The sequence below is a fragment of the Tetrao urogallus genome (assembly GCF_951394365.1).
Source record: "Tetrao urogallus genome assembly, chromosome: 27".
NCBI classification, from domain to species: domain Eukaryota; kingdom Metazoa; phylum Chordata; class Aves; order Galliformes; family Phasianidae; genus Tetrao; species Tetrao urogallus.
In genome coordinates, this window is record NC_136840.1 from 4,032,567 (window position 1) to 4,054,564 (window position 21,998).

The window sequence follows — 21,998 nt, forward strand, 5'->3', positions numbered from 1 at the left end:
TTGAAAGTGGGAAAGCTGGGATGAAGTGTTTGGTTTGAAGTCTGTAGTTGGAAGTCAACCTGATGAGAATTTACTGAAGGGAAAGAGAAGGACTTGGAGCAAGGCGCTCTGCCATCTGGCTGCCTGGGAAGGTCGTGCTGCTGCTGCTGTCATCGCTCCATGCAGTTGCAGTTTAAACCGCAGTTCCCCAGCGAGTTGCTTTCTGCTGCAGGTACGCAGGCAGCTGGAGTGCAGTGACTGGATGAATCTCTCTGGTCAGTTGGTGCCATCTAGTGGGGTGCTCCTGGCTGACTGACCTCTCTAAACTTTGGCCAGAGCTCGTGATGAATGCAGACCTGGTTTCCTTATTGTGTGCTTTGTAGGCAGGCACAAGCTCTTGGGGTGTTAGCTTGCTGTGTACTTCACAGATTCTTTTACTTGAAAGTATGTGAAGGCTGAAGCAGCTAACTGGCAGGGCAGGTTGTATCCAGGACTGCCTACAAGGCTGGCTTTAGGTCTTTTGGTTGGACTGAAGACTCACCAGGCTGCATCACAAACCATGCATACGGGAAGGCAGCCTCTGAAAGCAGGAGCTCTTGAGTTTCCCAGCCTTGTGCAACTTCGCCCACTGCTGAGCTGCTGCCATCTGTGGGCTGGAATGTGGCAGCCCTTCTGCGTAGTGAAGCAAGTGACTTTACATAACTCAGAGGAAATGAATGCTGTATCTAATTGAAACTGAAGGCGGAATCTGCGTAGGCAGCCTGCAATTGCCAAAATTGGAATTTCACATCAGGCACTTGGGCCAACACCTTGTTTTGGTTTTAAGAGTGCCATGAGACGATCACTTGGTTTAAATCTTGCTTCTAAATCCCAAGGGTGGATTTCACACATTGCTGATTCTACGTATTCTAGCTCTGTAGTTTTAACACAAGTGTGTCCAAGGGTGGATCAGTGTGGTGAGTGTGGAATGGAAGAGAAGGTCGCTGAGTCGAGGCCTGTGCTTCCTGATGCTCAGTAGGTTGACTTCAGAAGTTGCCACTGAAGGCAGTGACCCTGCTTCATTTGTTAGGTGTAACTGGAACTTGGAACAAAGTTTCTTCTGTTCTCTGGGGTGGGACGGCCAGTGTAACTGAGAGGTGTGGTACAATATTCTCACGCCAAGTCCCACTTCTAAGGCATTTTTGCCATTTTTTCTTTCTCCCCCCCTCATGAGCATACTGGAAAAAAATTAAGAATTCCTGCCAACCATTTTAGGTAGGGCTGTGAGGCAAAAAACACTGCAGGGAATACAACAAATGTGGACTAGCTGGGATCTTATGGAGAAGCGTGTTTTAGTGACATGTCAAGGGATTAAATGAATGGATGGACATGAGGTGCACAGGGGAAGTGAAGTCTGCAGCCAAGAACATATCACAGGAAAGGCATCTGATGGTGCAGCCTCTTGAAAGGGGTGGAACAGGAAGGATTCCAGTTCTGTCAGCCACTGGAGGAAACGTGAGGTTCCATTCCTGCAGTGCAGTGTTAGAGCTAGAAGGCCCCTGTCCGAAACGCAGCTTTTAGAAAGATGAGGGATTTCTACACTTTCGGAGACTTCTCAGTGCTCCAAGCGGTCCCACTGTCCTTAAAGGCCGGCTGCAGCTGTGACTCGGATTAGCAAAGATGGATTCGTGAGAGAGGTTTTGGTTTTTTCCTTCAGAATGAGGAGGGAGGAAAAACTTCTTAAAACATTGAAAACTTCAGGGAATGTGGACATCATTCAGCAGAGTAGCAGAGCTGCTTGTGGAGGTGAGATGTAGGAATGGTGCCAAACAAGCTGATGGATTTGCCGTCCAGGCAGCTGTGTTTCTCGTGAGGAAATGTCCTCCTCAAAGTGAAGGTGGGAAAACTAACGATGAGGGGCGATGGAGCTCTTGTCTCTGATCTGATGAAAACCGACGCTCTTGCAGTAGAGATGATCCTTCTTCAGTCTGATCTGCAGGCTTGTTAAAATGAGGTGAACTTTACACCGAAGGATCCTTGCAGCAAATCTGACGCGGGCAGCGGCGGAGTGTAGAAATCTCATCCAGCCTTGTGTTAATTAGCAGGGTGCTAATTGTGAATGTTGCTGCATAAATATCGAGTTCTGGCTTCTCTCTGCAGCCTTGCGAAGCATTCTGTATGTTGCATACCGATCTTGATCGTTTAATTCTCTTTTTAGAACAAAACCCAGTCTCACAGTAGGGGAGAATACAATGTTTACAGTACCTTTCAAAGCCATGAACCAGAGTTTGACTACTTGAAAAGTTTAGAAATTGAAGAGAAGATCAACAAAATTAGGTGGTTACCCCAGAAAAATGCTGCTCAATTTTTATTGTCTACAAACGGTAAGTGATGGCTTAATATTAATCCTGCATGACCTGTCGTTGCATGGCTGGCTGTTGGGGTGTGTGGAACTGTGGGAGTGCTTCATTTGTCACTCGTAGCAATCAAAAAAAACTTGCTCTAACTTTCTGAAAAGAACAAACTGTGGAGGAGGTCTTTTTAATGCTGCTTAGCCTGTCTTTTTTTCTGTGTAATTTTGAGACGAAGCAAAATTTATATCTAAATGAATTCCTTATCTCCAAGTAGTTCTGTCCTTTTGGTCTTGTTTGAAGGCTTTGTGTTAAAGAGCATCAGCTGTGAAGGCTGACGTCATTACTGAGCTTTGATTCGCAGCCGTGGCTGTTTAATTTCAGATAAAACAATAAAGTTATGGAAAATCAGTGAAAGGGACAAGAGACCAGAGGGCTACAATCTGAAGGAGGAAGATGGGCGGTACAGGGATCCTACTACAGTCACAACACTACGGGTGAGTGCTGTCCTGCATGGGTTGGCCGTCGCCGTTTCCCCCCGCAGGCGGTGGGCGCGCGTTGGAGCTCGTCTTTCCTGAGCTCCTGGGCGCTGCTTCTCTGTGAGGCTCTGGGTGTCTCTGCTGGAGCTCTGTTTCTGTGCCTGCTGTTCTGCAGGCGCAGTTACTTAGATAATGTAGCGAGCTTCGGTGCACTGAAGGGCTGTGCTGCTGCTGCAGTGCATCTGCATTTGAACTTGCACTGCTGTGTGTTTTGCAGGTGCCAGTATTCAGGCCCATGGACCTCATGGTTGAAGCTAGTCCACGAAGAATATTTGCCAATGCTCACACGTATCACATCAATTCCATCTCCATTAATAGTGACTATGAAACGTACCTATCTGCAGATGACCTGCGGATTAATTTGTGGCACCTAGAAATTACAGACAGAAGTTTTAGTATCTTTTTTGCATTGTTTTGTATGGCGTATGTATAAAAAAAAGGCTTTTATTTCATGAGACGTGTTTGTGTAGCATGGCTTTGGCTCCAAAGTGTTGCTCTGCTTCCAGACTTCAAGCACAGTCTTCCTTTTGTATTTTTGTTGGCTTGTTTTAATTCTGCTTGGCTGTTTCAGATGTGTTTTGATGAATTGTTGAATACCTTTAAACTGAAAAATACATTGTGGAAACTGGAGGAAATTCCTTAACAAAATGGTTTAGATATTGTAGATATTAAGCCTGCCAACATGGAAGAGCTGACAGAGGTGATAACAGCTGCAGAGTTCCACCCAAACAGCTGTAATACGTTTGTATACAGCAGCAGTAAAGGAACGATTCGTCTCTGTGACATGAGAGCATCTGCCCTCTGTGACAGGCATTCGAAATGTAAGTTCTGGCCTGCAGTGTTTATCGCTTGTGGGCTGTGGTATCTTGCTGCTAGATGAAAGTAAGCACTCAGCAAGCATGCATTAAACTGTTAAACAGTGAACCGTGTTAAAATACGACATGGCGAGCGTCTCGTGCTTAAAAAACAGCCCCACACCTAACTGGGTGTATTTCTGTTGGGAGAGGTAGAAGCTTACCTCTTGAAATGCCTGCTTTATTTCCTTGCAGTGTTTGAAGAACCAGAAGATCCCAGCAACAGATCGTTTTTCTCTGAAATCATCTCTTCCATATCTGATGTCAAATTTAGCCATAGTGGTCGTTACATGATGACTAGAGATTATCTGTCGGTGAAGATCTGGGATTTAAATATGGAGAACAGACCTGTGGAAACATACCAGGTATTTGGTTGAAACACTGATGGACGTTGATGGTCTTACTGCTAGTCCTGATGCAGCTGTTAGCTGTGTCTGTAAGTGACTGGCCAGGCAGCATCTGTGAGGTGAGTGGGTGCCACACGTGCTTAAGGGCTTTGCTGTTTGCAGGCTGATGGCAGGGCCTCACACTGTGTGTTGGTGTGAAAGTCTCCTTCTTACACAGTGGCATTGCAGGAAGGGAAATGTCCAGCTGTGAGATAGCTCGTCTCTTTTAGTCTTCAGTTGATTTCGCAGTGTCCTGTTACCTCCTGAGGACATGGAGGTAAAACCTTTGCTTTGTAGGAAAGGTTTCCAGCTAGTGCTGACACTTGCTGAATTTCCAAGCTGTTTTATAAGAAAAACTGTTGAAGGGCTCCTCTTCATCACCCGCAGGGAGGTGATGGGTCACCAAAACAGGGCTTCTAGGAAGCAGCCAGGTTTGCCAGATGCTGTTCCAGAGGTTATTTTACGGGTTTGTCATGCTCAATATTAACTGTTTCAACTCTTTCCCAGGTGCATGAATACCTCAGAAGTAAACTTTGTTCACTGTATGAAAACGATTGCATTTTTGACAAATTTGAATGCTGCTGGAACGGATCAGACAGGTAAGTTGGATGCTTCTCCGTATGCCAGGCTTTTCTAGGCTGTTACTGAAACAAGCAGACAGCCTGAAGCCTCAGATGTGTGTGAGATGAATGGACTCTAAGATACGTGTGTTAGCTGTTAATCAGCTGATCCCGTAGCACTGGATTGTTGGAATTGCCTTAGTTAAACAGGTGTAGAGTTGGGATGATTTTCAGTTGAACTTTCCCTCCTTTCCCCCACCTCCTCTGCAGCATTGTCATGACAGGATCTTACAACAACTTCTTCAGGATGTTTGACAGAAACACGAAACGCGACGTCACCTTGGAGGCGTCTCGGGAGAACAACAAACCCCGCACGGTTCTGAAGCCACGCAAAGTGTGCGCGAGCGGTAAGAGAAAGAAGGATGAGATCAGTGTTGACAGCTTAGACTTCAACAAGAAGATTCTACACACGGCCTGGCATCCCAAGGAAAACATCATTGCTGTAGCTACTACAAACAACTTGTATATATTTCAAGACAAAATGAATTAGGGTTGGCATTCCTAACTGAAGAGTCCACTTCCTGCATAGTTGAAATAGTTGAATCTAGCATTTGTACCTGTAAACGAAAGAGAATGAGAGGTCCATTATGGCACCCCTTTCCAGTGTTTAAAATGTGCCATATGACAACACACTTTTATAGCTACATGGAGAAAGCTCTGCTGACGTGTCACGGAGCTCTCCATGTCTGCCAGCCATTTAGGTGAGGATAGGGCACTTTTTAATTTAAATGACTACTTGCACCATCTTGCCTAATGGACTAGATTGGACTGTATCAACATCGGTTTACTCCACTTTTTATGCCTTCCATTGTGATGACGTCAAACACAGGGAAAGCCTTCAATCATGCTATGGGATTTAATTGTGTAACCTCATTACTGTATCATTTGTGGCCCCTTTTTTTTATTAAATACAGCTCATTCTTGCTGTGGCTTGTAGCATTCCTCCTTCTGGCTTCCTGGACTCCCCCTTTCCCTTTCATCCCCCTCCACCTCGCCCTGGTGGTGGTGTATAGAGGAAAAGAAACAAAAAAACACAAAATAAAGCACATGAGATGGGTCCGTTTGGGGTCAGTGGTAAAGGGGGTCTGTGTTGCAACAAATGTTTTAATGAACAGTTGACTGTAATCACTCCTTGCTGTGTCTGGCACCAAGAAAAAGAGAGAAAATAAGGAGAAAAAAAAAAAAAAAACTACTGAATAAAAGTGACAAAGAATGGAGAATCTGTTTTCTTTTTTTAATCTACCTCTTTATACAAATACTCTGTGTTTTACCTTAGATGCATGAAAATAAATGATGTTTTTTGTAATGATTTTAACCAGTATTAATTATTTTTAATGGGAATGAAGAGAGGGAGGGATTTCACAAGTATCTGCATTCATTCATGAATGACAATAATACCAGCCTTAGGATGTCGCCCACTTTCATTTCAAAATCATGAGCTCCTGTCGGATTTTGCCGTTGTCTGAGCAGACCAGGGCTGTTCCAGTATCCTTAAGAGCTCTTTTTTCTGAAACTATTGCTGAAGCTGGAACAGGAGCAGAATTTGCAGGTTTAAAATCTACACTACGGGACTCACTTCTGATGCTTCGTTTCGCCCTGGTTTCTTTAATGCCTTGTTTTAGGATACGATACCTTCAATGCCTTGTTTAGAGTACAAAGTCCCCTGTGGTTTTTTAACGAGTTGTTTGAATTCTTGTCTAGCAGTATGATGTTATGTAGCTCAAAATAACAAGTGATGACATAGGTAACTACTACACTGCATTCTGAGATGCTCTATTTTCTGTATTTTATTGCTATCAGTAACCGAGTGGAAATGTAGTTTTACCATGCAAGTGTTTCTTCTGGCTTTTGGCTTTGCAATGTTATTGCACTTACAGAAATGTGAAATGGTGCAATGATCAGAAAATACGTGGAGTACAGAAGCTGCATGAAATAAGTGTTCCTAGCTATTTGAGAGATTTAAACTCTTCAGCAAATAAGGCTTATCCAAAGATGAACTAGATACTGATGCTTTATAAGGCTCATGAGTTTTTACCTCCGGATGTTTTTGCTAATTGTGCTTTTAGGTTTGCTCTTCCTTCAGGGAGGCGTTCAGAATGAAGCTTAAAGTCGTAGTGAACTCACCTGGACTTGGAGGACTTTCACGTTTCAGTTACCTAGATTTAACTTATTTCTAAGGCTTAGTTATAGATGGTTATGATAACGCCTCTATTATTTGATCAACTAAGATACTGTTTCTGCTGTAAAATTATGGCTGAGTTAGAGATTGTTAACAAGACTGCACTTGCAACCATACTTTAGTTTAAGTCCTTGTGCAGAGGTTTGAAAATGTAAAGATTGTAATATTAGATCCGGTTCTCTTAAATACAGTATTTGTCTTGTAACATGCATGCCTGACCATGAGCCTTTGTAAGGATTTTACCATATTTCACCTGTTAGCCTTGTTTTTTTTCTTTTTCATAAAGAGTAACTGCCCCAGGAACAGCAGCTATTTTCCAGAGGGCGAAAAATACTTGCTAGCAGTTGAAGAAACCTGTTGGTTGTCGTCCATAGAGGTGTTTCACGGGATCAGGCCCAACATTTGTTCATTACCTTATCATGAGAGCAAAGAGGAAATCGGGCACTACTTCAGCAACAGAGCTGGTAAAAATTCATCTCCGTTTTCGCAAAGGTTTAATTGTTATTTTGGGAATATCGAGGTTTGCGAGAGCAAGATTGCTGCTTTTCCTTGTGTATCTGTATATCCTGAGCGATGCACTGAATACATGAAAAGCTGCACAGACGGCAGTGGGGATGCAAAGACAGAACTGAACACGTAGTTTCTCGTAGATGGAAGTGCAGCCTTCTAGCAATACTACACTCAAGCAGAACTGCCTCTTGGACCTCAGCTGTGCTTGTTGGTTTCAGGAGTTTTAAGGCTAGTCTTGGGAAATCCTTGTTTTCAGCAGTAGCGGTGATCTCTGGCCTGTCGCTTGAGGTTTAACCTATCCTCAACAAAACCAGCTACTGACTTTGGTGTCATGCTGTCCATAGATACTTCTCTAAAACACTGTCCATTGACATATGCTGTAAATCTTATATTTTATTAATAAAAGTATGCATAGAATACATCTTGTCAGGTTGCTTTTTATCTTTCTTCCCATCCCTTCTCTCTACTTACAGGTTTTTGAAATTGCTCATCCTTCTTGCTGCATGTTGAGTAGTGCCCCTCTTGCTAGGTGCTGTGTTATTTCTGGGCCTTAGCCTGGAGAGCTTGCCAGACGGGGTGGGTGGGTGTTAAGGCAGTCCTGCTCTCCTCCATTACACTTGGAGGAAAGCAGCTGCTCCGTTCTCCTGCTCTCCCTCAGTTCCCAGTACAACCAGTGCAGCTGTTCAGTTCTCAGCCCTTAAATACTGAACCAAACCCTTCCCTAGAGTCTGTCTCGAAGGCTTTGATGCAGCAGATTACCTACAGCTGCCACTTAGGTGGTTAATATTTGTGGAATGGCAACCATACTTCAGACCACAGCGATACTGCCAGCAAATAATGTGCAGCCTGTTATCTGACTGGTACAGGGCTGAGGTGCAGTCAAGCTCTGTGGCTGAAGTCCCTTTGCTGCTTTCCTGGTGAGGAGAAGCTAATGCCATCAAACATGTTGGCAGCATCCTACTCTGTGCTCAGTGTTCTGTTGGGGCAGGGCTGTAGCTTCCACTCAGTTGTCCCAAATCTAAATATATTTATCTTTTTCTCAGCTTACCTTGGAAACACTGATGTTGATGAGCAGAAACTGGCAGCTTTGTCCTCCTGGGGAGAGGCTGCTGCCTGTTGGAAGGCTGATCTGTTGTTACTGCTCTGGAATTGGGCGGTCATGGGGGTGACGTAGCTAGAAGCAGTAATTTCCTGTGCACTGGATTTTGTGTCTTCATTTCTTCATCTCTGGCATTCCCGCCATAACTTCTGACTTAGACTGAGCAGTAGGAGGTGTTTCCTTTTGCCCTTTCCCACATAATTAGCAGTTGCAAGTTGAACTGTTGATGTAGAGAGTTGAGGTGGGGAGAGGTGTGCTGGGACCGAGGTTGCTGTTAATGACTACCGGTGTCTTGAATAGTTTCTATTGTTCGCTCACAACAAATGCCTTATTTAACCTGGTACGGAAGGTTTGGGTTTGTAGAGAAAGGACTTAACGGTGGAAGTCGCGGTAGTGGCTGGAATAGAAACAGCAGGCATTTCTTTCTAGTGCGATGCAGCTCAGAGCCAAGAAGCAGCATGGATTTTCAGTATGGTCTACCTTTGAATTCTAACAACCTCTGCCTTTTGCAAACAATACGTCTATTTTTCTTTCACAAGAAAAAGCAGGTGCTTCTATATTGGTCTCCTCCACTAGGAGGCAAAATGTTACTGAAGAAGAGGGTGGACAAAAAACGCCTTGGAGCCGTGAGGGTAAAACTGCAATTAGTTTGGCAGCTCTTGAGAGATAATCAGGCAGCATCTTATGTGTTCGACTTGAACTGACTGACTGGCTTTCTATAAGAAAACCCTTTTTCTTGCACAAAAGGCCTTCCCCAGAAGTTTACAGCCACTGTTCCTCTTCTATGATCGCGTGGCGTTTTGTCCCTCCGCCTTAGCTACTGTCATAGCATTTTCCACCTGAGGATTCAATTACTTTATAAGCACGAATTAAGTCATTCAGCTGCCTTAAGGAACCTGTGTAGTGGTTAGGGAACAGGTCTGAAAGTCAGGACTTCTGAATGCTATTTCTGGCTCTGCATTGACTCACTCTGTAATCTCGATTAATTTGTCTGACTCAGAAATGTTAATAGTCCCACTTTGCTGATAAATATTCATGCCATGAGCATTATGGCAAACGCTTCCTGGATGATGGAGATGACAAATGATGCTTGATGTTAGCCTGGGAGTGTTAGGATTGCAGAGTGGGATGGGGCTCTGTTCAGCATCATAAGTACCTTGTTTTTCTGATTCTATCCTAGAACACATCTGTGGCCCTTCTATCTGTGAAGGGATGTTTTATTAGAATGTCTAAATTGCTGCTGTCTTTTCATAACATATAGCAAATTCTGTACCAGTGATAACTGAGGGGCATCCAGATTTTTGACAAGATCAGACATTTGGTGTGAACATGTAAGCATATACAGTCATATTGGTAGGAAAGATCAGTGTCACGTAAAGCAGATTTAGAATGTCCACACATCACTATTTCAGCCAGCACAGCAGAGAAAACGAAGCAAGATATTTGCTAATGATCATCTAGAATGGGATAACTGTGACAGTTGTACGCACCCTAACCCTGATAAATTCTGATAAAAGTCATCTTTTTTGCTGAGTAACAAGGAGGTAAAACATTAATGCAGATGGGTCTGTCTGAATTTGTTTCAGTCTCCGATAGCAGCAGTAGTACTACCACGCAACAGTGATCCCCTGCCCCTATTTATATCCCCACGGCTGCTGATGGGAACGGCTTTGTGTGAAGGCCTCCATCAGTGCTGTTAGGAAGTAAAACGCCATATGTGTTTGTGTGGGATGGGATTGGTTACAAAGTTCCATCAGAGATACTTCAGGCCTCGAAACTGACCTTGGAGTTTAGGTGGTATCACACGGAATGAAGGTAGTGAAACTGATTTATTGAGAAATGAAGGCAAGCTAAATTGTCTGTGGTGAAGTTGTTCTTGCTGGATCGTTCTCCAAGAGTCTCAATGAAAAAGGAGATTAGAAGCAGGATGATCCTAGTAAAAGTTCTATCTGCAATACAAAGTATCTGTGGGAACTGGTTCTGCCTTCAGGCGTTTATATGATCTTCAAGATGATATTGACTGTTGTCTTAAAACTCAGGTGATTTAGAAGAACCTCACGTTCTATATATGGCTGTTTCATGTTAGCTACTTAGAATACGTGGTTGATGCAGAAGCTACTCTTGTTGTAACTGAAGAAACCTCACCAAGGTCAGGTACGTGTTGGCGCCTGTATTTCACCGCATTTGAAGTATTTCATTGCATTTTCAGGTCTATTTTCCCTGGAAATTCAGTGTTATTCTTGTTCACAGTACAGCAGTAGGTGCATGAGTAGCCTGAGGATATTTCTCATTTTCATACTGAGAGGAAACGGGTGCAGACAAATAATTTCACTTTTTATAGCTAAGAACAAGTCCGGTTTTGTTACATGGGTGCCCTCTTCTCTCTTAACTCTGCCACCATTTAAGTAAACTGCTGCACTTTGCTGACTTAGGCTAGGTCTCAGAGGTTTATTTGGCCAAAGTCTTAAAAATTCAGTTAATTAGTACTGGGAGACCTAATCATGTTTTGTGGACCTACTAGTTTCGTTGGCTTTAAATTATTCGGGGCAAAATCAAGATGGCTGAGCCGGGGGAGAGGTTTTGGAGAACGACGCTTTGGCTGCGCGGGTTCGACTGCTTCCCTCACAGCAGCTGAGCGCGGGCAGGAGGACGCTCTGCCTCCTTCAAGGGAAGCGGCACGGCCGGACCCCGGGCGGCTGAAGTGCTGCAGGCCGACCGTGTCGGGCTGTGAATGGCGGAACGGGATCCAAGAAGCCTTGGAATAGCGGGAAATGCGATCACTTCTCTCTGTCGAAGGATCAGTGAGGCGCAGACGCCGTGGGGGCTCGGTTTTCCAGTTACTCTGTGCCTGAGGCTCTGCCCCCCCCTCACGGTTCGCGCCTTTCCCCTCGCGGTCCGCTCTTCCCGCCCACCCAGGCCCCACGCGCGCTCGTCCGCAGGCGCGGTGCTCCGATTGCGAAACGGCGCATGCGCGGGGCGGTGGCAGCGGGACGTGCGCAAGCACAGCGGGCGCCATGCTGCGCGGCACGCGCCCCGGGGCGGGCGGCGCGTGCGCAGCGGCGGAGGGTGGGAACGGCGCAGCTCGCGCATGCGCAGAGCGAGGAGGCGGGGCGGCGGGGCCCGGAGCGGAGTCCGGGTTTGTTGTTGTTGTCCCAGCCCCAGCGGCTCTCCGTCTCCTCGGCCGCCGCTCCTGCGCCGCCATGTCCAGCCCTCAGGAGCCGCCGCAGCACAACAACAACAACAACCCGCCGGCTGAGGGAACGCAAACCGAGCCGGGCCTCAATAGTGAGTGCGGCTCCGGCCGGCGTGCGGGAGCGGAGCGCGAGCAGGCGGGGGGGCGGCGGCGGGGCCCGGAGCCCCTTCCCCCGCTCCGGGCTGCGATTGGCGGAGCGCGGGGCCGCGCGAGCCGCCGGGGGCCAATCGGCGGCGTCCGGAGGGGCTGCAAGGAGCGGGCGCTGAGGCGGGCAGGGCGCGCTGAGGGGGCAGGGGTGGGAACTCGAGCAGCTCGGGGTGTCGGGGTCTGGGCCGACGTGGGGCCGGAGGGGTTGCGCTGAACAGGGCGAAGCCGAGGGGAGCGGAGAGGCTTTGTGCTGTGGTTGAACTGAGTTTATTCAGAAGCTAAGATGGGGATACGGCACGGCGGGGGGAGGAGCGCGGCTGGGAATGAGTTTATTCAGTGGCTGAGTCGATACCGCTGACGTGAGCTGTTTTCCTCTATATCCGGCGTCTGTGTCAGCTGCTCCCTGCATCCTTTTGTTCCCGGGATAACGCTCGCGTGGAGCATCGCTGCCCGCGGGCTCCGGCGCTCAGCTGGCAGCGCTTATCCCGTGTGCGAAACTGCTGCCTCGGTGTGACCGCTGAGGATAGCCCAGGTGAAGAGCTGGATAGATGGTGTCAATGATTAACCATCCCTTCGGGGTTTATGGTGAAGTCAAACTGCCGATGAGATGCAGGGGTTGGCTGAGCTCTTGTCACTCACTGAGAATTGCAATAAGGAGTAAACGATGGCCTTCTCGTAACGCTGCTGTTGTGTGATGGTGGTGTTACGCCTTGTGATAAGGAGTGCAATTTGTGCCCACCTGTGTAAAACAGGTATTTCTACCCAGTTATTCAGGGGTGCTACAGAACAGTTTTGACAACTTAAGTTTGCAGTGTGGAAACCTCACTGTGGCCTTCCAGTACTTGAAGGGAGCATATAAACGGGAGGGGGAATGGCTGTTTGTTAGGGTAGATGGTGATAGAGCCAGGGGAATGCTTTTAAACTGAGACGGGGGAGGTTGAGGTTGGATATCAGGAGGAAGTTTTTCGCACAGGGTGGTGAGGCACTGGCGCAGGTTGCCCAAGGAGGCTGCGGCTGCCCCATCCCTGCAGGCATTCGAGGCCAGGCTGGATGTGGCTCTGGGCAGCCTGGGCTGCTGGTTGGCGACCTGCACACAGCAGGGGGTTGGAACTGGATGAGCGCTGTGCTCCTTTTCACTCTAGGATTCTATGATTCTATCTCGATGTGTTGATGCTTTATAAATTGCCATCTTTGCTTCTGTACTTCAGTATTTCCACGCTGTTTTCTGCTGGTACATTCAGTTACTCTGTGAAACACATTAATCAGCTGTAAGACGGGAACCACGAGGGATGAGCGCTGTAAGCCCAGGCTGGATCTGCCCACGTAGATCTTGCTGCTGGGTCAGTGCATAAAGGCTTAGCAAAATCAATGTGATTACTGGAGGTGGTGAGCACAAGGTATGAGAGGAAATGCTCAGTAATCTGTGCTCGGTGAACAAAACGAGTGCAACCAATCAGCTGCACGTGGCTTTAGTCCTGCTTTCAGATGTTCAGCTGCTCCACAATGCTTTGGTGTTGTAGGTGCATTTTCTGCCATTATATAAGCTTTTCAGTGACCCTTTTCAGGCTAATGAGTTGAGACGCTTATTCATTTTGCTCTGTGTGTCATTTGTGTATGTTCAAGGCCTTTCATTCAGAATCTCCAAGCACTTGAATCGAAGGGCAGAAGACCTGGGAATAAAACTGGTAACTGAATCTTTGCTTTGTTGGGTTCACCAAAAAGAAAACGAAAAAGGCTTACATGCTTTTGAAATCCTAGATGCTTCCTCCATTTTAATTATTACAGGACTCTGTTACATATTGACAAGGCGTCAGTCCCACCTCAGGCAGGAGCCCATCAGCTCTGTCATGGAAAACTTGCTTAATAATTACTACTGTGGGAGTCTGAACAGGTTGCTTTTCTTTTTATTTTTTTTTCCTTGTTAATGTTGTACTTCTTTGTAAGAGCTGCTATTTCTTAGTTTATTCGGGCTGATCGTGGCTCAGACTAGAGAGCTGTTTACTGCTTTTATTTCTACACATGCACGTACCTGAAAGTACTCTGGATTTCTCTATTTAATAAAAGCTATGTGTGCAGGGTGGCTGCACGCCAGGTGTCAGCCTGTTGATGCTTCAGTTTTGCAACAGGATTTGGGAGAGCTTGCCTGTGAACCAACTTAATGCTTCTGCAGAAGCCATTGTTAGACGCTGATCCTGGGCTGGTCGGCTCTCTGTGGGCTCCCACTGACTGCATGAGGATGGGCTGCAGTGTGATAGAAATGGGGAGCAACTACTCCACACTTCAGTTACCTTAATTATTTCTACTTGGGCAAGAAAATATGTCAGCCTCACTCTTAGAGAAGAAAAGTCAGGAGGTGTAACTCCTTGTGAATAGGCGGTCAGTGCAATTTACATTAACCAGAGGCCTGGTATGAAATGGCTAACAGGTATTTCTGCTGGTTTTTCTCTTAAGAACACGATCTGCATGCTGTTTCCTACCAAAAATATGAAAAAACTTTGTCACTTTTTCACAAATATTGAAATTCTTCAGAAAAAAAACTAAGCATGTAACGTGGTTAATTTCTTCATAAATAGCTACAAAAATTTTGTATATATCCATTCATAATGACATAATTTGCATTGGAGCATGGCCAGAATTCACAGAATCTGGGAGAGAAATGCCGTTTTTATAAACAGGTTCTGGGTTATTTCCCCCCCCCCCCCCCCCCCCCCCAAATTTTGTGATTTTGGAAAGGAGGAGGAAATAAACTGAGGAGGTTCCATTGACGGTTCACGTGAGAATGCTGAGTTCTACCATACCTCCAGCTGAACAGCCAAGTGGGATATGCAGTAAATTAAGCACTCTGTGGGTGATGAACATCACGGGTTGCTCTGCAGAGCTTCCTTGTGCTGCTGCTCCGCAGGCAGAGGCTGCCGTCCCTGTTTGGCTCTGTGGAGCTGCAGGGTTTGCTGGCTGTAGCTCCCAGTGGGAGGATGTGGCGTGTTGCAGCTTGATGTCAGATTAGGCTTCCGTGAGTGTATTTTGATTCATTAAAAGTGAGGTCAGACGGGGAACGTGCTGCTGGTCATGTAAAGCGCTGCTCGGCGCGCTGGGGCTCTGTGCTCACGGTTAATTTACTGCTCTTCCTGGCATGGCTGCAACGTTTTTTAGATAAACAGCGAGTTTTGTCAGTCCAGGCTGAACACCCATAAAGCCTCCGTGGAACTCAGTGCTGTGGAGGGCTGTCTGGAGGCTGACGGAAGCAGCCCAGTATCTCCTGGGGTTGGTGTGTAATTGTGTGCAAGCTCAGTGCACACCCAGATTCCTTGCTTGTGAATACAGCTTGGGGAAAACAGGCCGTCAGCCGCCAGCACTCGGCAGAGCGTGGTGCACAGCGGTGTGTTCGTAACTGATGCCGCAGATAAACTATTTCAGGTTCACAAAAACAAGTCGATAATTGGTCATATGCGCCTTCCTGTGTCACTGAAGGGTTCACAGAGCTGGAGCTGGGCTGTAAAAACAAATGGAGCCATTAAAGGTGCATTTCATAAGGCAAGAAACCAGTGTTGAAGTTTTGAACCAATGCAGGTAATTTTAAGAAGCCATTTCAGCTGTTTGGTTTGTATCTTTAGGCTTCATTTTCTCTTTCTTTTTGGCTGTTTTTACCTCAGCGATCAACCTTCAGATAGTGTCAGTGATGTAACATACGTGTGAAATCATCGTCTCACTGATAATGGGAAATAATGTTGCACTTTATACTTGTGAGAAATCGGAGATCTTTGCCCTCCCTAATCAGGATCTTCTCACATGAAAGTGTTTATGATCCATGTGCTGTACTGCGTTAAACAGCATTTTTGTTCAGGAAACTGCTGTGACCTCTTTGGGAGGACACAGAAACTTTAGAGATGGTGGAATTAATGCTGTGTGTTCTTGATGTTCTGATGGTGTTTCAAGTAGTTCATTGTGTTTGCAGCTCAGTTTTTAATCAAGTATTTAAACGGTGGCTGCATCAAACGCAACATGACTTTAAAAGGTTATTAATGTAGTTGAAGAGGCTTTAACAGCAGCAGTGTCTGAAGACCTTACAGCTTTCCTAACAAAAGTGACAAAATGGAACACCAGAAGATCCTAACTGCAAGTGTTTTCTTACACAGAGCCTTGGAACACAGCTAAATGACAGGATTCTATAGCATGGGTAAATGCAGTGTGAAATTCAGTAATTGAGGTGGTAACTGCAAGGAGAAACCCGTCAGTTGTCGCTGTGTGAGGCCAGTAGGTCTGCTGTGGCTGCGCAGTCACAGGACTCTGGGCTTGTATCTTAATGAGGAGGTTGGAGTTGCAATCGGATAGGGAATGTACTTAAATATTTGGAACAGTTTGAAGGGTGGAGATCTGTTTTACCTTCGCCCCCTTCAGGACACTGAGTGGTGCAAATTGAAACATGGCTCTCGGGAACGTGGGGGTAAAGACTTTTTTGTTCAGTTAACCTGCACGTGAAGTCGCACAGAACACAAGAAGTTCCACCTCAATCTCGGGAAGCATTTCTCTATTGAGGGGGTGGCTGAGCACAGGTTGCCCAGGAAGGTGTGAGATCTTACAGGATGTTCAGCAGCTGCCTGGATGTGGTGCTGGCTGCAGCTCTGGGGGGCCCTGCTGGGCTGGGACTTGATGGGCCCAGAGGTGCATCAACCCTCAGCTGCCTTGTGGGTCTGGGAACGTATGGGGTCTTTTTTATGGTATGACTTCTGTGTAAGTAAATGTGAAGTCGGAGGCTGGTTTGGAAATGGGGACGTTTGGAAGGATAGTATGAAATTGTAGGTTGGGGAATTGTATGGAAACGGGGCTAGGAGAATAGAATTTCCTTTGAAAAAGGAACATAGGAGTAGAACAGGGAAAGAGGAGTGATTAGTGTAGTTGAGTGATATGCAGATAATGGAAACTTCAAACTGTGGGGAGAAATGTGGTCTGTTGAAGTATTGATTTGGGGGGAGATGGGGGACAGTGTGCCTGGCTTCAGGGGTAGGAAGCAACATAACATTTTGGAGGTGGTTTTTTTGTGCAACATGACGAAACACATCAGCCTTGTCTTCAGTACGTGTTTATGAGCTTTTTCCCAGCAGCAGTGTGTGTTATCTGAATTCACCACGTTCAGGGCCCTTTTTCTGTGTGCACTTGATAAACTTTTCATGGTTTTAGCTTCACTGCTTTTAATGAAATGATGTCTGGCTTGCCCAACAGGTTCCTGGGTGGAGCTGCAGATGAACGGCAATGGCAACAGCAATGATAATGGCAATGGGAAAAACGGAGGGCTGGAGCATGTCCCATCATCATCCTCCATCCATAATGGAGACATGGAGAAAATTCTTCTGGATGCCCAGCATGAATCGGGACAGAGCAGCTCAAGAGGTAGCTCCCACTGTGACAGGTAAGTGAACGTTTGCTGTCCTGCATGCTGTTGTTTGCAGTTTTTAATCCTGTTGTTGTTAATTGAAGGGTAATGTTTTTTCTCCAGCTTAAGTGTGTCATGCGCCAGCATTTGGAGCACTTGCTTGCTCTTGACCAGCAAATAAATCATTTCACTGTTACAGGAAGCCATGGAATCTAGAAGCAGAGGTTACATCTACACTACAGTTAAATTCTACATTGTCATAAACCATTCAGGATATGAAATATATTAGCTTTATTGGCTCATTAGTAACAGTGTGATGTACATATCCTTGTTTTCAGTCAAACATAATAAAATGCATCACTGAACTTGGCAGAAAGAAAGAATTTGTACTTCCTGCTTTCAGTATTCTGCTTTTTTTCCAACGAAGGCAAAATATCTTTGCCTGACAGTATAACCCCTACAGGCACAGGTGAGCATTATGGTATTCCTAGTTCTTCGTTGTGCCTTTCCCTTGAAGGCTTTAGGCCAGTTTTGGAGGCCCATAAGCAGTTTCTATAGATAATTTTACGTGTTCATCTGCTTATGTCTCCTCTGGATTTTCTGAATGATGGCTGTCTGTTGAACTCTCTTGTCTATCGTACACATTAAGTAGCTGATCAGTAATAAAAGATACTTAAAATTAGTTAGGCCTGATTTAATTACAGACTGTATAGGCAATCTTTGAAGGCACTTCATGCAATATTTAGAACAGAACGCTTGCTTTAATAGAAGGTAAACGGCTTCTTACCCCTTTATTGATAAGGAACTGGCTTATTTTCTTAACTGCCAGTAGTTCAGTATTTTCAGTCCAAATTCTCTGGGATGGCAGTCAGTCCTGCTGAGAGAGGTGGGATTACTTAAAATAAAAAAAAAAAGGGCAAAGCAAAGGTTTTATGAAGACATTTTTATCCTGGTGACTGTGACTGTAGTCTGTTACTTATTTGAATAGTGTGCAGAAGCACGTGTGGAAATGATTGAGCTGAGATGCTATTAATGCTAATTATTCTTTAGCTGAGAATACAGTGTGACAAAAGTGACATAATGAAATCAATTTTTCTTTAGCCCTTCGCCTCAAGAAGATGGACAGATAACGTTTGATGTGGAAATGCACACAAGTAAAGACAGTAGTTCTCAGGTATTTAACATTTTAAAACAATTAACTTTGAAAAATATGTTGAAGTTGTAGGTATTGTGCATATAAATCATGCATAGGTCGATACTGGGAGAACTTGAAGGGCAGAGCGAGTTTTCTGTCACCTCAGAAGGTCTTTAATGTCATATATTTTACCTGTCAAAGGAAATCCATTGAACTGCTGCTCTCTAGCAGGTTTTTTCATTTTGAGACCCCGATGGACGCTGTGTGCATCCATCAGCTCACACAGTGAGCAGTCTTCATAATACAGACCGAGAGGAGACTGATGCCAAAGTTAGTTTGCTAATGAAATGGAATTTGCTGTCTTCAGCAGCATAAGAAAGCAATTCTGGAGGAAAGAAGCCTTGCATTTAATTGTGTCTAAGATCTGGCCAAAGAGCAGGACTTGCACTGGAGCCCTGCAGAGAGCCAGAGCTCCCTGAATGAAGTTGCTGGCCAGGTCTGCCATCTGTTTTGTTGAATTTGATTACTTTTGTCATGGTTCCCACTTATCTTAACAGTCATCTCTCTTATTTTTCTAAATTCTCAGGTCCTTTTAGCTAACTTTTTTTTTCTTATATCAAGTGATGTAATGTTAACTCCTTGGGTGAAGGCAGCTGAGTGCTTGACTTTCCCTGCTGCCCCTGAGGTGCACCCAGGAGAGTCCCCTCCTTGCATGTATCAGTAATTTTAAGTAACTCCTTTAGGACCTTCTAAGTATTCTTTTTGAAGCATTTTCATTTTGCCTTTCTGTGCTTTATCTACATTCTGCATGCTTTAAATCAAATGTCATGAAATTGTTTTTTTGTAAAAACTGTGTTTAATTACAATTATCATTAAACAAACAACAACAAAAAAAAACCAAACAAAAATATCCATGTGCAAAAAACCCAACTTACTGCTGTGTTGGGCTCCCAGATGTAATAACATAATTGGTGACATGCTGACGTCTGCAGTGCCTTCTTTTAGAACAATAAAGTCTCTCAAATAGTAGGTAGCGTGAGAACACTTGCTTGTTTTCAGGTGCTGCCTTTTGGTGCTTATCAGTTTATTCCTGTAGTTGCTCTCAACTTAATGCCATGAGGAGGAGCTAACTGGCTGTTACAGGGTTTGTCTCATGTATTTTCAGTCTGAAGAAGAAGCAGTAGAAGGAGAGAAGGAGTTGGAGGTGTTGAAGAAAAGTGCTGACTGGGTGTCAGACTGGTCGAGTAGGCCTGAAAACATTCCTCCCAAGTGAGTTAAACTTTTCTTAATGAATTTTACAGAACTGTGTGGGTTGGAAGGGACCTCTGGAGATCATCTAGTGCAACCTCCCTGCCAAAGCAGGTTCCCTAGAGTTCCTTTGCGTGCAGGAGGGAAGAACCATGAGACTCACTTAGAAGCACTTGTTCTGTCTGTGCAAATAAGGCCAACTCTGGGACAAAGAGTTTTCTTTTGGGGGGCTGCAAAAAGTTGAGGAAGTGAAGTTTGCAAATCATAATAACATCAGAAAGCCTTTTGCTGAAAGTAACCTGAATCTATGGCAAGTTGATTACGAGGTTTCTTTGCAGAATTATTGGGAGACCTGGTTGCTTGGAGCTGGTATTAACAGGTTATTGAATGGAAGCTTTGAGCAAGTCTCACAAATTCTCTGTACCTTTTTTCTTTCTGTGTAAAATATATGATGTTCATCCAGTGGAGGGGAAACACTGAGAACCTTGAATGCAAAGCCTTTTAAGAAAGCAGAGGATGCTGTCTGCATCTGGCAGACTTCTGTGTCTCTGTTTTGAGCAAAAAATGAGGCTCTTGCTAACAAATCCCATCCATCTCTCAGACTAACCTCTCTTCAGCTGCTGCTCCCTTTGTCTCTATACTGTCTATGTAAGTGGTCTCTTCACAATGCCTCCTATTTTTCTCTTTGCTCCCCTACTCTGTAAGGGATCTCTTGCTTTGATCTGCAGCTCTTTGTACTTAAAAAAGTTTCTGCAGAGATCTGTGCATATGTGTGCAATAAAAAAAAAAAGGCAACAATAAGAAAGTGTTGAATTTTTTTCTCTCCTCCCCCTTTTCTTTCAGGGAATTTCATTTCAGACATCCTAAACGTTCGGTGTCTTTAAGTATGAGGAAAAGTGGAGCAATGAAGAAAGGTGGCATTTTCTCTGCAGAATTTCTTAAGGTTTTCATTCCATCTCTGTTCATATCTCATGTTTTGGCTTTGGGACTAGGGTAAGTATTAACCTAATTCTCACTTCAACTTTTTGCATCTGGCTTTGATTCTCTGCTTTACTTGAATGTCGGGTGCTTGCTGAAAAGGGCTTTGTCCGGAGTAACTCGAGTGTTGTTGCACCTTGCCTTTTTGCTTTTGTTTTCAAATGCAGGAAAACGTTGCAGCAGTGATAATCATGAGTATGTTGTATTTTATAGGTCAAGTTTCTTATATTGAGAATGCATGGATTATCATGAATTTGCAGGTAACCTTTGCAATTACAGCACGTACCAGCTGGTTATCCATGCGTTCTCAAACACTTCAGGTCATGTAGGGAAAGTAAGAGCAAGTGGAAAACTGTAATGTTTATTAACCATTACAAAACCACAGTGTGCAAATACTGGCTGCTGAATTTCTCTGTGCGGTGCATTCTCTGTCCAATGCTGCAGTTCTCTGATATTAGCAAATATAAAGGTTTGAATGCTTAGATGCATGAAATACTGGATGTGTCCTGTGAGATCAGCTGCTGATTTGCTCAGCAGTGTTTTCCATGCCTGCATAATCCAACGTTTCTGAGCTTGCTTAAATTCTAACGTGTTTATCCATCTTGGGTTCTTTTATGAAGGACAGAAAGGCACACGTTGAGAAAATTAGGAGAATAGAATCTATGAAAGTGCATTGTAAGATAGCTGTGCTACTGCATAAGTGTGCCTTTTGTGTGAAACGCTGCCTGAATATCAGAGGTCCGTGTTTCTGTAGGTCCTCAGTTCTTATCTCTTCGTTTTCTGGCAGTACTTTGTTTTACTGCAATAGTCATCTGGGAGCGGTGCTGAGCTCTTCAAGAGCCCCCTCAGTCAGGTGGTCTACAGAGGCATCAGGGCTCCTGGGCTGGGTGCTGCAGAGCTTGGAACTGTGAGCAGCCCAGTTACTGAACACTGGTAACATCAGTGCTTCTGGGCTCCCCTGACAGCGTCGCTCTTACGTCGTTTTATAAATGAAATGAAGTCCTTGGGAGAACCTCATCAAGCCTGAAAGACAAATCAGAATAGCAGAGTGCCTGAGAACTGTGAGAAGCGGGGAGTATTCCTGTGAGCTGTGATATGCTTTATGCTTTTTATTTCAGCATCTACATCGGAAAACGACTGACCACACCTTCAGCCAGCACTTACTGAGAGACGGGGTGCAAAACCTGGACCCCCACGTGACCTGTGAAGGTGTTTCTGTCTCGTTTAGTACGTTCGACTTGAGACCGTTTTAAGCATGACCCTGACTTCACCCTTTCTTTACATATCCAGGTTTTTGCTAATTCTGGAATTCAGTATTGTGTTGGAACTCTGTTGAGGTGTTTTGCTATCCACATTCTTTTCCTCTCTCCTCCCATTCCCTTGCCTCTTGGCCTGCAAGACACGTCAGAGTTGCTGAACAGAGTTTACAACTG

General features: G+C 45.1%; 2 protein-coding genes across 4 annotated transcripts in view; both read left to right on the forward strand.

The window, feature by feature from the left end:
• Positions 1-5,198, forward strand: part of PPP2R2A (protein phosphatase 2 regulatory subunit Balpha) — a gene marked incomplete at both ends in the record, with an annotated part of 30,565 nt that extends 25,367 nt beyond the window's left edge. For all 3 annotated transcript variants that reach the window (XM_079547478.1, XM_079547479.1, XM_079547477.1), the window contains 7 exons: positions 2,177-2,342; positions 2,694-2,806; positions 3,066-3,243; positions 3,505-3,669; positions 3,898-4,067; positions 4,596-4,687; positions 4,919-5,198. In XM_079547478.1, coding sequence (XP_079403604.1) covers positions 2,177-2,342; positions 2,694-2,806; positions 3,066-3,243; positions 3,505-3,669; positions 3,898-4,067; positions 4,596-4,687; positions 4,919-5,198 — 1,164 coding nt within the window. The remainder of the gene's footprint in view (positions 1-2,176; positions 2,343-2,693; positions 2,807-3,065; positions 3,244-3,504; positions 3,670-3,897; positions 4,068-4,595; positions 4,688-4,918) is intronic.
• Positions 5,199-11,696: 6,498 nt separating this feature from the next.
• BNIP3L (BCL2 interacting protein 3 like) lies at positions 11,697-21,732 on the forward strand (the record flags this gene model as incomplete). Its single annotated transcript, XM_079547542.1, has 6 exons — positions 11,697-11,781; positions 17,054-17,240; positions 18,306-18,378; positions 19,505-19,608; positions 20,431-20,580; positions 21,684-21,732. 6 exons carry the CDS (start codon positions 11,697-11,699, stop codon positions 21,730-21,732), a joined length of 648 nt encoding a protein of 215 aa, XP_079403668.1.
• Between the last annotated feature and the right edge of the window lie 266 nt (positions 21,733-21,998).